Here is a 17,307-nt window from a genome sequence, read left to right on the forward strand (position 1 = left end):
TTGCAATTGCTGATGTTATACTTTTCTGCAAATTTTTCATCTGAACAGAGGAGTTTGGAGTTTCTCATTAACATGAAAAGCTGCACTTTCTGACTTATTAACTTCAGCAGAGAGAGAATAAAAGCTGTGCAGTTGAAGGAACAGCTGTTTCTAGCAGTTATACGTATGTTATTAAGTAATAACAGGAACTATGATGTTTCATTTTTTTCGTCACTTAGGTTTTTATGATGAAAATGATTTCTTCAGTTTTCTTTACTGTTAATAGTTAAAGTTAAGGAATTAATATATATCTATTTCATCACAAATATGGTAACAAAAATATACAGTATGTGTAGTGAGATACATTTAAAAACAGATAGAGAACAAAACATAGAACAAAAGGATGATGCTGAAAAACAGTGAGAGACCATTAAACCCTATCCAAGACAGAGACACTTTAGTCTTTGATTGAAGATTTGTTCATTTTCACAGGCAATCCAATTACTTCAGCATGTTAAACTCGCTCGCTGACTGTAATGTATTAGCATTAGTCCATGGTTAGATTATTTGCATAAAGAGGTCAAAAGGTGAGGCCTTGTACTGAAGTAACTCTAATGTAGTAAGGGTCGGAAAACATATAACAGTCACTCACCACCAGGTGGCTGCTCTTGAATATTATCAGTAGCAGAAACAGCAGAAGATACACTTACAGATATGACAATTAACTGACTAAATGCATGTGAATGTGGATGTAAATGTACAGTATGATTAAATATATTTCCACATTTTCAACTACTGTTCTTGTTTATCATGTTAAAAATACGTGGACACCTGAGCATCACTGTCGAATGTGAGTCGTCAGAATAGTGCTAGCCCAGACATTGTAGTGAAACATCTCGAGTGTCCTGCACAGAGCCGTGAACTCAACCCCACTGATCACTTTCAGGATTAAGTGGAATATCGACTCTGCTCCCCACGCCTCCTCACATGACATCAGTGCCTGTCTTTACTAATACTCTTGTGGTTGAATAAGCACAAATCCCCCCAGCCACAAAACTAAATCTAGTGATAAGCCTTCCCTAAAGGCTTGAGGTCATTATAACAGCTAATAGGAACTCAATCTGGAATGGGATCATCAGGTATCTACATACTTCTGGCCATGTGGTGTAACACAATATTTCCTTGCACTTTGTGTTAAACAGATTTTTTTCAACACAACTCGAACTAATAAAGCCATGTGCCAGAATACTGGGTGCACGTATTGCTGTAGAACACTTCCTCTATCTCAACACCATTTGCCTGAAGTAGGCATTTTAAAGTTTCTGTACACATATTTAACATCTGGAAATATATCAGTCGTACGTCACTTCCCAGTCTGTTATGGATGGGAAACCACTGATGAAGTCTTTTCAAATAGCATCATCTTTGTTCTTTCTTTGTACTAATGTGTGCGTGCGTGTGTTTAAGTGTGAACACTGCCTTCCATCTACACATTGACCACAAATAATGAAATCCACTCTAGATAAAAATATATGCCTGCCTGCAGTACAGACCTACTATTATACCACAGTGCTGTTGAATGCGTGAATCTGATCTGGTGATTAATTTTCAGCACAGCTCTTACAATTGTCCTTGACCTTAACAAGTATTGTGCAGGACTATAACTGCAGACACGCCACACAAATGTATTTTTTTTAAATGTGTATAGACATTCAGAGCTTTTCTGTGAGGAGACTTTTAATTAATATTTATGAAAGATGTCTCCAGTGTCAGTGCTGTATAAAAACACCGTCGTCACCTTCACTTTCTCAGAAACATGACAAACTTTTGTATTACGAACTTCATCTTCTTCTTCTTCTTTCGGCTTCTCCGTTCAGGGGCCACCACAGCAAATCATCTCTCTCCACCTATCCACCTGCATCGTCAACACTTGCACCAACTAGCTTCATATCCTCATTTATTACGTCCATATACCTCCTCTTTGGCCTTCCGCTTTGCCTCCTCTTTGGCCTCCTTTTTTGTCTTATGAACGTCATCAAAAAAAGATGGGTGGGGGAATAACTATTTATAGCTATTTATATGTTATAACAGGAACTAACTTGTTTTACAGATGTTGCTGAACATTAAATGGAACTAAAAATGGATAAAAAGCAATACATGTTCTTAAATAAATAATCAAATTGTAAATCAAATATATATATATATATATATATATATATGTACACACACACACCGGCGTGTGGCATCAGAATGACGAATTACGGACTGCAAAAACGACATTGAGATTCTCACTTCCCTTTATGTATTCTAAAAAAGATGCCATGCATTAACCAAAGGCCCTAAGGGTGTTTGTGCATGTGAGTGTGTGTGTGTATGTGTATAAGGAGCACAATGCAAACTAGTGGTTGTGTTTGTTTTATAAATTGTCATGGAAACTTGTGACCTGAAGGTATCTGGAATCTCAGATTACATAGAGACATGATGTAGGTATTATATGTATATGCATGTACAGTATATGTGGAAAAGAACAGGCTCATGTGAGCAGTTCGGTAAGCTTCATACTATTTTTTTTGCCAGTACGCTAGCAGAATGGAAATCGGCTTATCAGACATTTTTAAACAGTATAAACAAATAAATAATTTTATCGCTACAAGTCTGATATAAAATTAGTCAGGACTGGATTTTCAGGCTGAGATGCTTTTACCTCTGTTGGGATAACCTTGCTCTGAATTTTAGTGATTGAAGACAACTCCTTCAAATTCAATACCAGAGAGAAGAAATGGGTTTATTATCACCATTGACTTTGAAGATATAAACCTCTGAGTGAAAAAATACTAACAAATCTTTTCTACGGTATATAGATAAAAACAGTAATACTTATATTAAACAGCAGATTCTTATACCCTGAATATCTACTTTCATATGAGCCGATAAGGACAACTATGGAGTGTGACATGTCAAAGAAATTCAAAGCTGAACAGAAGCACCCCACAACAGACACAAACTCCACAAATTATTTGGCCTCTGGTAAATATATATATAAATATATAACACAATACATAGAATATTAAGGAAAACCAATCTATTCAATGCTGAAAAAGAACACACAAAGGGCTTATGTTTAAAGCTTTTACCGCAAGCCATTGCTGCAATAATTTTCAGAATAAAATCTTATTGATGGTTTGCTCCTATTATCTTGCTAGACCTGAAATGGATGCTCATGTGAGATGAGTTGATATCTATGTTTAATGAATACTGTTGTGTTATTACAGCACTGCACATTAACTGAATGAATACAACCTGCTAATGGTAGCAAGATAGAGACATCTATCACTAGTTAGATAATCCTCTTAGAGGCTTGAACAGAAGACAGAATTTGGGTAATGAATATTGCAGCATTGTAGATGATGTTTGGACGGTTGCTTATTACTGAAAAGAAATATGTCTAACTTTTCTTCTAATCATTTATAGTTGCTATTCATGCTACTCCATTATTTAAATGACATTTCAAGGTTGAGTAACATCCTTGTACTTTCATTAGAGTACTGGTGACCAAGTGAAAGACATGAAACACAAATCAGTTAAGTACTGCAGCATTACAAAACATGATTTGAAGTAAGAGACAGAGAGATTTCATGATACCACTTTTTCTTTTTCGATACCAATACTGAAACCTTAAGCATCAACTGATACTGATACCCAACTGATACAGCTTTCTATAAAAACAACTACGCTTTAAAATGTTTTTTTTTTTCTAAACAGAAAAACTTCACAGTTTTCACAGAACTCTTTCACACATAAATAACTTACATTGTAAAAATAAAGTGTAACTAATAGCAATCCATACAAAAGTAAAAAGTCAACCCTCTTGATATGTCCCAGTCCCCAACGTGAATTTATTTTCTAAATCTAATTCCAGTCTGTTCAAATATTTTCGCCAATATCCGATCCACAACTTTTTGCTGGTATCAGCCACATACTGATCAGTGCCATCTCTAATAGAAAGAAAGTCATCTCATTACAGTAAAGCCACATTTATTAACATGGAAGCTTAATGGACACAGTGCTTCCATCATAGCTAGTGGCCTTAATATACGCCACGTTACCATTAGCTCCTCTAGTGGAAAATCTTCTAAATGTGAGTGAATGAGAAAATGAATGAGTGAGTAAATACAGGAGTGAGAGAGTTACAAGTCAGTTCCATGAGCCACTATTGAGTCAAAGGGTTTCTGTGCTTGATTCCAGTTATCTCATAATAATTAATTCACAGAATACCTTAGAAAGTAGTCCAGCTTCACACAAAGCCCCAAAAAAATCTCATCTCAATTTATTAAAAATCTTTTCATCTGATTCAACTGAATAAAATAAGTGTCCATGAGGAATTGAAACTATCACAGTCGATTAAAATATGCCACAAAGATGGCATTTTGCACAAGGGGTTTGAAAGCAACTTTACTAATGCACTGGTGAAAATGTGGCACAGAATATTGTTTTATCTATACATAAACATGTGCATGTGTGTCTGTGTGTGTGTGTGAGTGTGTGTGTATATCACCTGGATGTTTCCACCTGTCTGTTTGCAAGTGGTGCTTGCCATATCCCACTGGCTAAAGGACTTAGGGGAGCTGGATGGACTCGGCCTGGTAATGTGCAGTTCCCCATACGGGTTCTGAGGCAGGTAACTGGAGCTCTTGCTGCGTGGTATTAAAGACCCCGGGACCTTGAGGTGACCTGAGGCGGTTGTTGAGATGGACGATTTGGCAAAATGTCTCCCTGGTGACACATTTCCTATGCACGTGTTCTTAAAAGCACTGTTACTGTTCAGGTCCTCCATGGAATGACAGAATTCTTTAGTAGGTGCTAACGAGGAAGAAGACAGATAAACAACTAAAGTCAAAGTAGAATGCAACACTCAGATAAAACAGACATATAAAACAACACCATAACCCATTAGACCTACTCCTAAATACACCAAATATTAAAAATTTACCAGTATTACTAGATTTCCATGTGGTAAAGAGTATTTTTCACAACAACACGACACTACAGCCAGCATCAGAATGGTGCTACGTAAACATCCCTGTGTGCGCTGGGTGGTATTCAAATCAGCAAGCTCTGAGTGTGGTGTCCAAGCCTACTGATTCTCACTGGTTGCTGACTGCATGACAATTTGTTCTGATGTAGGTTAAACAAAAGCCATGCTTTATGTTTAACTTACATCACTTCCCTCTACTAATGAAAGCGCAAACTCTCGATAAGGTAAATTCATGACATTTCGTGCATATTCTGGTGTTAATCAAACACTCTCTTCCCCAAAAATAAAGGTTTGATGAAGCCAGTGTAGACCAAAACCAAACCACAGACAAGATAAATATCCTGTGTACTAGAACTGAATGTAGAGGCCAAAGGAAATGAAGGGCTTTCGACCAGAGATGTAGAGTACTGCATATCCTTCACTCAAATACTATTTTAAAAACATTGTACTTGTGATCACGTTATAGTTGTACATTTCATTTTTTTCGGCTTTACTGTCACAGTTATAATGGTCCCGATAACAGGATGTGTTTATTTTATTGCCTAATATATTATTTCATTAATCGCTTTTCAATTCCTAAAAGTAAAAAAGAGTATCTTCATGACCATGACCAGGATGAAGCACTTGTTTAAGATGAATGAATGATATCTTTCTTTCATGTAGTTAAAACTGTACATTAACTTTATTATGAACTAGTTAGCAAGCAAATAATTTAATGATTTAAGTCATGGAGGCTGCCTTTTAAATCATATAATGCATACATTAAAACATATTTAAATTTTTTATTAAAATAAAGTATTGAGTAAAGTTTTGAGCTTCTCTACTTATTTTTTCTTCTACCACCATAGCAGTAATTTTAGCAAAAGTTTGGGGACACATGGCCATCACACCCACATGTCCTTGTTAAACATCACATTCTTAATTTAGTCCCCTCCATTGCTGTTATTATCATTTCCACTCTTCTAGAAAGCCTTTAAAATTCTAAATTATGGTGGTTGACAATTTCCCATTAGTGAGATCAGGCATTAAGGAGGCCAATTCCAATTCTGTGCAGGACACAGAAGTTCTTCTACTCTATCATGGAAAAACCATGTCTTCACAGACCTCACTTTCTGCACAGGGACAGTGTCATGCTGGAACATGTTAAGGATAGACCCCTTAGTTGCAGTGAAGGATAAACTGACTACATGATTCTGTGCTTTAAAGAAGCTTTGGCGTAGACGCACATATGGGTGTGATGGTCGGGGCTTGGCCAGATTCTGTATCTAATATACTTTTATGCATTATTGAAATCATATATGATATACATGAATACTCCTGATGAATACAGGATTTTGATTAATTAGAAATAAGATACATTTTCTATATCGTTTCTATAGTAATTTACACAGGAGTTATAGTGTATTAAATATATGTATTTAGTATTCCACAAGGAGATGCTGGCTTTTAGGTTCCTTGGTAACATGACAAGCAGCATTTATAGTGTCTTCAAGAGAGAGAAAAATGGAGAAGCTGCTAAGGCAACAACTGTCCTGTGGAACGAGTATGTTTCCACCATTTAATGTAACTACAAAATAAAAGTGTGTTGTGTCATTTATTAATGAAAAAGAATCATTGACACACTGCTGTGGTTTAAGAGGAATAAACCACTTCTGTTACTGGAATATTGGAAAACAAACTTAATGTCAGGACGCATCATTATTTTCAGCACATTCCATTAAGTGTTATTCCTCACTTATGAAGCATTGATACAGACCTCTTGTCCGACAAACTTGGAGCTACAGTTAATGTGTTTGTATACTACAATTTGTTACAAACTAAATACACAAAAAATACACCCTTGACAAACACACACCCTCCATCACATCCCACATCCTCCATATCCCTTCCAAGACACTTAGAGCATTCAAACAGACGCACAAACTAATGTATACACACACAGACACACAGATACACACACACACACACTTTACCTGAGCATTGCATCTGTGAGCAGGGGTTGTGTGAGCTGCGAGCCACCAGCCAGGAGTGTTGTGGAGGGGTTGCTGTTTGGCTGCTGCTCTGTGATGAATGCAGTGCGTTGACTTGCACCTCGGTGACATAAGTGGCGGGAACATACAATGGTTTGGCTTTCTTCCCAACTCCAAGTCTCCGCACCTGCCACCAGTCAGAATTTGTCTTTTTCAGCAAAAGAAAGCGCTCACCGTCGTGTATGGAGATAGTTCGTCCATCTGCCCCGCGATACGAGTAGTCATACTGGGCTTCCACAACCACAAGGCCAGGCGTCAATGAGCCCCTGCCCACTGGAAGGCTGTGGGTGGGGCTGGACATGCTCCGGTACCAGCTGCCTGACAACATGTTTCTCAGTGGCACCAGGTGAAAGGGCTGATGCCACAGTAGCAGCTAGCACTGTTGGAAACCGGGGGAAGACAGTGTGATGCCCATTGTGGCATGCTCTGAAACAAATGGTGGGAAAAGAGATTAGCACATGCCAGAAGAGCCACACACACACATACATACACACACAAACACACTATTACATACATACATACACAAACACAACATTTTCCATGTCCAATATACACTGTAAACTGCACATATGCTGATGGTATCCTCTCATGCTCCGTTCTATTCAGTTCAACATTTTCAGTATTCTCTCCACACCAAAAAAGTCCATAAGGTGAATAAAAATCTACAATCCACTTGTTCAAGATCAATAAAAGACGGATTGTAGTGTTTATTCGCTATACTAGTTTATCACTAACAGGGTTTTAGCTTCATATCATTCTTAGATTTTGACCTGTTTGTACTACAGCATGTTCCAAAAGTCTCCATTCTATTGGGAAATGATCACATTTTAGCAGAATGGAAATTTATTTACAAAACATCCTCTACATGATTGCCATTTCTTTGTATCACACATGGCATTGTCTCTCACTCTCATAATGTACTTACAATAAGACAGTGTGTGTTCATCGCAAGAGCTTCCTGATCCTAATAAGTTCTTCTTATATAAATATGTATGTATGGAAACTAATTATGAAACATTTTGGAAGACTTATATCTCCCCTATGTATGGAGAATTTTGGGACACCCTGTAGTGTTGTGTAAAATGAGACTACAAAAAGCTTCTGTAAATCGCTCTGGATTAAAAAATATGATACCAAATGCTGTAAATGTATATGTAAACTGTAATCCAATAAGCTTTCATACATGTAATGCCCACATTCATCACACAGAACATTATAAAGGCCAGAGATAAGCAAGGTTTTAGTGATCGTGTAATGACAGCTAAAAACTATTGGCTGATGACGGAGATTTTTTCAATTGCCATTACAAATCCACTTGCAGATTAGCGGTAAAGCAAATCTCAACTGCACTGAATAAGCAGTTTGTAAAAAAAATGTTATTTGAATGTTACAGCATCCAATATTGATGATCATGACCCCAGGCTCTTGGTCAGCCTCCTTAAAATCTTGACCTGAACAGAAATTTCAAGCTGTGTGGTAATAAATGAAAGAAGTTACAACAGCATTGTTTTCCATTTTAAAAACATCAGCTGCATTCCTCATTTGCCAGTTCTTGTAGGGGCAGATCATTTTGTGATAGCGTAATGGTAATCAAGTCCAAACGCCTGCCAGAAGTAGATGGTCACCCAGGCTTTTCAATTAATGAAGTCATCATTGGAAATCTTTTTCCAATGAACCAATAAAACAAAATTTCAGCTCAATTGAACAGGCATTTCCTGAGAAACTATTGTTACAGCACAACCCATACATGACCACACAGAATCGTGTCCTGAACATGTCTTTTATGGTTTGCATCAATCCATGAAATGGTTTACGTAAACCAATCGCTAGCCAGCTAGGATTTATTGGTGTGTGGCAGACATATTGTTTAGAACTCTGTTTATAACTGGATCTGGAACCAATCCCAGAAACACAATGTGGAAATACACTCTGCATGGGACATGTAATGAAACGAAAATTATTGAGAGTTAGACACAGAGTATTCTGACATCATGATATCAAAAGAAAGAAGCATCAGGACTATTTCTCAACAGTGTATTTAAAGTACTAACTAAATTAGCTTTCCAAATAAGTTGGCAGAGGTAAATGTTACTTCATTCTTCTTGGCTGTTTTGAAATCAGACAAGGAAACAATTTTCACTACACAACTTCGAACAATGTGGAACAAAATATAAAAGACTATGCTATTGCACTACCATTACCTCAGTAGCGGGACGCATAACTACTGCCTGACCAACTTTCATGTCTGTACAGCATATGATGTAGCCTGCATCAGTCATTTTAGAGGAGAAAGAATAATAAGAAGCTGACTTATTTTAGGAAAATCACCTTCGAATTGACAATATGTGTGCTGGCCATTGCAAAAGCCTCCACATGACCAAACCTGAACATTTTTTTTACTATATACAGTGGATTCCAAAAGCCTCAGACAACTAGTGAAAATACTTCTATTTCGCATTTTTTTCTAATTTAATACAACAATTTTCATTACAAATTATATTGCTGACAACAACAAGTGAAAAGCAGAATATTTGAAATATTTACATGTATTTCAGAATTTTTTACTATTCATTTTCTCCACGTTTTGCAGTGTAGCAGTGTACACTCGAGCTGACACGGACTCTACAAGTTTGTGTAAAACCTTATGATCCATTTTAGATGAAATTCAACAGTATCTTCTGAACAGATGCTTCAACAGAAGAGATTAGACCTGAGGAAAATCTGACCTTTTGTACAATGCAGTTAATATGGTCAGGATTATGAACTTGCCTTAATTAAAAAAAGGGACTTAGAAATAGCACATCTTGAATGTTAAATATTACAATGCTAAAAATTCTTTCTTAGTTTTAAATATATATAATAAATTAGTTTATGGATTTTGAACTATTTCATTTTTTAAATGAAAAAATTACAAAATTTTAATATGGTCTCAGATGTTTGGGCCCCACTGTAATTTTTCTAAATTGAAATATGTATCCTTTAGTAAAGTTTTATCAATTTAAATTCTGATTATCCCCAAAAGTGAAAATGGAGGAAAACTGCATTTAAAAATTCCATTCTAGTTTCACGATTAGTCGCACCAGCTACCCTTATATTTGTAATTTAATGTACTTTTTCTTTACTGAATTTTTACAATTGGATATAGGTAAAGTATAAAGAATCAGGATTAGGATGGGAATATCATCCATTCACAGCCTACGAGTATAACTACGAGCCTCATTGCCGTCACTATACTGCTTCTTTGAACTTTATTCACGTATTTTTAGACGTTTTTTTATTAACCACTTTCAATCAAACATTTGAGGAAATGTCAGCTGTAATCTGAGTGTCTGAGCTCTCTTCGCTGGTTTGAAGATCAGGTGCGTGACTGACAAATAGACAGTCAGTATCTGATTACAAACCTGATTAGGCTTGTATCCGTGTCACTAGGGCATTTTATATCCTAATCAATGGATCAATCTGCGACTGCTATGGCCTTATATAGCTAAAAATTCAACTGAAAATGAGAAACAACTTAGCAGAAAGAGGGAGAAGTAGGTATGTGGTTCTTACTAATTCCTAGAACTGTTTTCTGCTTCCTCCTGGCCCTAAATATATTTACACTGATATCTTTTTTTTTAGGACCAGACCCAGATGATGAGCTAAACTAGAAGCACCTTGAAATATACCCTACATCCAACATTATTCTTTTAATTAACTGAAAATAATTTATATATATATATATATATATATATATATATATATATATATATATATATATTTATATATATATTTATATATATATATATAAATATATATATACCCAGTATACCCAGTGTGAACAGCTCTACACAGCTAGTACACAAATCTGATTTAATCAGCATTTAATCTAATGATTAGTTCAGCCACCTGCTAAACGTTATACGTAGCTTGTTTTCTTATAAACTGATGATATCTTTTACAACATATGCTGATGCCAACAATAGAGCCAAGAGAAAAAAGACGAACATTTGCAGTATTGACTGATAACTGAAGCGTCTCCTGAATTTCCCTCCTCTCATAAATGTACTGAGAACAGCGTAAAAAATGCAAGAACAGCTTGCTAGTCTAGAGGTAAACAAGGCCACAGCTTGACTTCCTGCATATGTAAGGGTGTGTGCGCGTGTGTGTGTGTGTGCGTGCGTGTGGGTGTGTGTGTGTGCGTGTGTGTGCCAAAGCAGGATTCTTAATCCTCACTGCAGTGTAGTGTGCTTGAGTGATGCTTAGTGTGGTTTATGTTAAAAACCACCTTCTCAGCATATGGAACACACGTGCACTCCCCATTAAACCCAGCGACACACATATCGGGTACATAAAGTCACACAAAACATTTCATGCAGCTGTGAGGTAGCATCTGTATTTTGATTCAAATCAACACAATAACAAACGAGCGCACAACCAATGTTTATTTAAAATAATAAAACCGCCTCGTTTCTACTGTATCTCTTTCAAATCGCTCTATTTAATGAATATGCTTGTGTCTCTACAGGAAGTGAAGAGAAGCTTTGAAGTGAAGTGGAGAAAACAGGAAACCACATGCAAGATCACCAAAGTCCAACTCAGAATTGCAGATCTTTCCATAAGCTTTATTGAATTTATTCACTACATTGCCATTCGGTAAAGGATTTTTAGTGGTGAGGACTCTTTTGCACTCTCAGTCCTATCTTCACATATATGCAAACCAGCCACGCAGGCACCAGCAGGTATTTGCCTTCACTGAGCAGCAATGACAAGTCAGGGAGGTGCTGCATGCCACCTGTGTGCCAACAGTGAAGGGCAAAAAAATTAGAGAATGGGAGGGATGCCAGATCCCAGATCCAATTTTTTTTTTCCTCCGGATTTTTTTTTTTTTTCTCTTGATAAAACATTTATAGAATACTGCATGGTTAGAAATCAAAGCTTGGCAAAAGTAAATTTAAAAGTGTGTCAAGGGAATTATTGATTGGAATCCTTCACAGCATTGACTGTCTGGATTTTTACACCTGTAGCTGACTGGATGTTAGAGTATATTTTTGTATCAGACCTTTCATTTTTACATTCAGCTTTGTACACATTCTCATGAATTTTACAGTTTCCCATAGTTTTACTTACAGTAAGTCCTTGAGCCCGGTAACCATCAAGCATTCTTGTTAAAATCACCTTTAAAAGGTAATATGATGAGAGTTGGGATGTAAGGAAAAGATTTGTAAGGTGATTTAAAAGAAAGTGATGCACATGTGTGTAGGAATATTATTGACAGCCATAATGCAAAAATGTATTGGCACTTTGGGGCCAATAAAGTGCAACATTTATCAAATTTCATCATGAAGATGATGAATGTACTTCTTAGCAGGTAAACACTACACAGATGAGCCCAAAGCTTCATGAATGTGGTAAAAAAAAAAGAGTAAGGGGAAGTGCTGGCTCAATGATTAAGGCTGTGGGTTACTGATTAGAAGGCTAGGGATTCAAGTAAGAATGGCTGCTACTGCTGGGCCCTTTGCTTCTGTGGCACTGTGTCATGGCTAACCCTCTGCTCAATCCCCAATGCCCTAAAGAGCTGGGATATGTGAAGAAACTAATTTCTTCTAAGTAAAATAAATAAAAAAAAAAATCATAAACACATTTGTCTTCTGAAGTGAATGTAATCATGGATTAACTGTTCTTGCTTTGGGAAAACTGACATAAGTTGTTTGTCATGAAGGCATAAACTAAACAAGACTGGCTTGGTAGATATGAACCTGGCTTTGGTCAAACACTAATGAAACCAGGAAGAGAACAAAGGCTTGCACTGTGTGCAAGAGCAGCTTGTATTTAGGGTATTTTTTCTTATAAATACTAGGAAACACATTGAAATTGTTATTCAATATCCGCACAGTACAGATACAGCAGATAGAGATTAGGATGAAATAATGCTGAACCTATTCGATTTAAGATGTTTTATTATGTAATTCTGGATAAATTAAGGGTCTTTAAGGTGCCATGTGGGTTTTATGTAATGAAGTTCTTATAAAATGTTATGAAATAACAAGCTGCTACGTAACAGCGAAACAGCTTAGAATAAGTCAGTGGTCAGATGTGTGTGTTTCCATATCTCGCATTCACTAATACAGGCTGAATGGCCCTGGATCAGCCATGTAAGCCAGAGCTCGCTCAGTTACCCTTAGATTCTGAGAGGAGATTAACCTGAGATGCATAGACTTTACACACAGCTATGCACGATTTCTTTCTGTTACAAAGTCAGCTCCCTGTTTCTTTGTACACAGTCGAATCAGTTGCCACGAGACTGACATTTATTACGCTAATAAGTCATTCCAGGTCGGTGCACATTCAGCAGAGGCTGCTGTTTAGGAAACGTGCTGTAGTCGCTTGTTTTAAGTAGCCTTAAAACAAGAAAACGCAAACACACTCTTTGATTGAAATAAAACTTCAGATTCAATCTGGGTAAGTGGTTTTTCTAAATTATACATTTAATGATTTTTATTACTTTCTCTACCTATACGTAAACTAGAACAGGAATTATATCAAGAAATTTAAAAGTCAGTATCATCTCTAAGTAGCGTTTCATATTTTCCTCCTGCCTTATCTGAGCATGAAGAGTAGTATGAAGTCATATTCACAATGTGGCAAGATCCCCAGAACAAAAAGCAGCACTGCAACAAAGGCCAATCGATTCATTGGCCAATCCAATAGATGATAATGAATTACTGTACTCTGACCTAAAGCCACTCTCCTGTTCAATTAGCCAAGCACACAATCAACTCTCCCAATATTGACTGCTCGAGAAGAACTGTTTCAACAAACATCCAGATAAATGGCCAAATAAAAAAGCTCTATTTAAAAAGAGCTTTTAATAATAATAATGAAAAATAATAATAAAAATAAGTCTAAAAGCTATACATTACATGTGCAGTTTTCATCCTTAATTCAACTCTTAACTATATTCAATGCTTGAACTAATATATCTGAAATATCTTTCTTGCTTCTCCTTTATGGATGATAGCACAGATGACAGGTTTTATGAACTGAGCCAAAATGAAGCATACAAACAGAGACCGATGGTGTTCATGATAAGGTTTGTTACTCCAGACATGTTATTGCATTATAGACAAAACTGATAAGATCATATTACAATAGAGCTAGAGCGTAATAGCACATATTACATATATTTTTTATGCAAATATTACATAATTAACTTGTAATATATGTTCAATAGCAATTTTCCAATGTTTACAATATTTTATTTATTAAAGAAGCCGCCATGTTGTTTATCCGCATGCTGTATAGTTACAGTTAGCGATGTGCAAAATGCATCACTCCTGTTGTCACTTATGTTATAAACAGATGTTTTCTCACCTTGTCTAAGAGTTAAATAAACAGAACCAAATTATACTGAAGATTTTGCCATAACAGAAAACTTCAAAATTACAGCTTTACCTCTTATTTACAAGAGCAATAACACTGGAGGCAACCCCTGAAAACACTATATACATGTGTCCTCAGAGAAAAACTCACAGAAATGACACACATTTTTTAACATATCTGTTAATGTGGGACATCAGCAAGCCTCTTAACATTAAAACGTGAAGGTGGTTGAATGATCACGTAAATAAACCTGGGATGTAATTACAGCCAACACAACCATCTGAACTGCTGATAATAATCAACGCCTTCTGATTAATCCGAAGAAAATTTGAGAAAATCAACAGCCCTTTGGTACACAGTTGTATACACGTATACTAAAGCCAATGACAGATACCACGATGATGAAAAACCCATGATAATGTGGACAGATATGATTTCTTAGCATTTATTTTCTTAAAACACTAGCTAAGAATTAACTTTTTTCACAAGAAAGAAAGAAAGAAAGAAAGAAAGAAAGAAAGAAAGAAAGAAAGAAAGAAAGAAAGAAAGAAAGAACAAACGAACGAAAGGGAATAACATGAATGTGTATACTTTCTGATTATGTCTAGTGGAAATATTTTTCCAAGAAGTAAACACTCAAGCTCTTACGGTCAATAAATTAAGCTAAATAAGTAGCAAAGTTAGTAGCAAGGTCACTGTTGTTTGCTGTAAGAAAAGGTAGCTTTTAAGTATATCACAGATTTTCCTTACCTTATCGTTAAAGAAAAAACAGATAACTGTTAAACCATTAAAGGGGATTTTGACAGATTCTGATCTGTTTTCCATGATAACCAGGCTAGGGCAATGCTAACAAGTCACCTCATAACGCTGAAGTTACAGTAAAAAGTTTCAGTCTTGCACAATTCACAAAACACTTGTCTGACTGTGGCAAGCCTATGAAATACTCTGATATCCATGAAATATCCTGCAAAAATTCCTCATGAGTACATGACGCCAGACTTCAACAGCACGAATAGCTAATCAACTTTCACTGTACAGTATTTGAACGTGTGGTGCCACTTGAAAAATGCAACAATTTTTGCATCACACGGGGCAATATTATTCTTTCTCCCGCAGACACCAATGAGCATTGCCCACAGAGATCTGAAAGAATTCTATTGGTCTAGTTCATAGTAATGGACAATATCAGAAAGAAGAGTAAATCAGTGGAGCAGAGTGGTTTCCAATAACACACTGACAGAGCTGGCATTATTTCCTAAGCAGCCATGCAGTCTAACCAGGTTTCACAAAGCAAACGTCATTATGAAACTCTTTAGCGTAACATGCCACTTCTTTCCTATAAGCTTTATGGCTTTTATGGCTACAGGTCTATCAATATAGACCAGTCACATGTTCGTGTTCTACTTTGCGTGCTTGTGGTCGAGACGCTGCAACAAAAACATGGTATTCTGTCCTACTCTTCTAAAACATGCTTTTATCACTCATGCCCTGTCATGCTCTGTGTGGAGGAAGGAGACATATGTCAGTGTGATTTTTCTATTACAGTTTTGAACACACAGATGAGGCCTGATGCACATCCAACTTCCACTACCGATCCAGATAGAGAGAGACATGTAAATAGACATTCTTTTTGCCTACATACTGACAAAATGACATGTACTGACAATAAAAAAGCTTGCCTGCCAGACAGTCATGAGGGAAATATGGCGTGTGTAAATATATGTGATTAACTAGACATAAAGAGGTCTATAACTAGCAAACACCTACACACAGACCCTGGGGCTGTAAGTGTGTGTTTTTTCAACTACACTTACAGAACCAGCTTTCGGTGGTAGGTTTATCGCCTACCATGTGGAAGGCCCGGGTTCAATTCCCAGCCAGTGCCCAAACCCCAGACACTGGATGCAGTGCCGGTCCCAAGCCCGGATAAAATTGGAGGGTTGCGTCAGGAAGGGCATCCTGCGTAAAACCTGCGCTGTTGGTCCGCTGTGGCGACCCCTTAAACACGTAGGGAGCGGTCGAAAGATCAACAACAACTTACAGAACCAGCTATAAAAAGCATCCCAATGCACCTTTACAAAATGCAAAATATGAAATCAACAGCAGGAGTGTAATAAATAATACAAACACATTTATACAGTTATCCAATCAGTCAATTATGTGGAAGGGGCACAGTGTAGAAAATCATGCAGACACAGGTCAAGAGCTTTGTATAATGTCCACCGAAGAATGGGTGACAAAAATGTGATTTTGACCATGCCAGTGGATATTGGATACAAGTGGATACAAGTACAGCTAAACAATCAACACGATTCATATTAAAGAGGTAAGTGAGTTTATAGCCCTAGAATGAGAAATGTAACACAGGAAATAAGAAAAAAAAAGTATAAAAAGCATTGTAAGGTAGATAATATATTCAGACTGAATAAATAAAAAACAAGAAACCATACAACATAATGAATTGAGAGCAAATAACTAGAAAAAGGATTCTGTGCAGTAATGCCTGAGCATCTGCAGTTCCGTAGTGTAAGACATTTGTGTATATGTGCAAAGTTTACAAGCCTATAATGGGAGAAAGTTTGCTCTGAATGTAACTCTTTTACAAAGCACAGGCTTTCATTTCCACTAACCGTTACAAGCAGTGCACATGAACAAACTGTATGACAGCATAAACACATTCAAACTGAAACCAAGAAAAGAAAAAACACCACTTAATAGCCAAAAAAAAAGTGCATGGGAAAGAAAAAAAAGTCCAGTGAATTCAATGAACTTCTTTTGGTCTCGGGTCATACATTGCTTTTTAGAGAAATGCTTTTAATTGGATTATATTTTATAATATTATATATTATAAAATTATATTATTATTATATATATTTTTCGTGTCATAAAATGTCTTTAAAG

The 17,307-nt window shown here is 36.5% G+C and overlaps 1 protein-coding gene across 3 annotated transcripts in view; it reads right to left on the reverse strand.

Moving 5' to 3' along the window:
- The window catches only part of arhgap9 (Rho GTPase activating protein 9), a 40,140-nt gene that overhangs the window by 19,848 nt on the left and 2,985 nt on the right, over positions 1 to 17,307 (reverse strand). For 2 of the 3 annotated variants that reach the window (XM_058403860.1, XM_058403858.1), the window contains exons 2-3: positions 6,988 to 7,470; positions 4,535 to 4,839 (exon numbers count right to left, since the gene is read on the reverse strand). In XM_058403860.1, coding sequence (XP_058259843.1) covers positions 4,535 to 4,839; positions 6,988 to 7,372 — 690 coding nt within the window. In that variant the 5' untranslated portion in view covers positions 7,373 to 7,470. Of the gene's footprint in view, positions 1 to 4,534; positions 4,840 to 4,969; positions 5,019 to 6,987; positions 7,471 to 17,307 lie in introns of those variants that run through there. The other variant, XM_058403861.1, reaches the window with a different exon arrangement.

The sequence above is a fragment of the Hemibagrus wyckioides genome, linkage group LG11 (assembly GCF_019097595.1).
Source record: "Hemibagrus wyckioides isolate EC202008001 linkage group LG11, SWU_Hwy_1.0, whole genome shotgun sequence".
Taxonomy (NCBI): Eukaryota; Metazoa; Chordata; class Actinopteri; order Siluriformes; family Bagridae; genus Hemibagrus; species Hemibagrus wyckioides.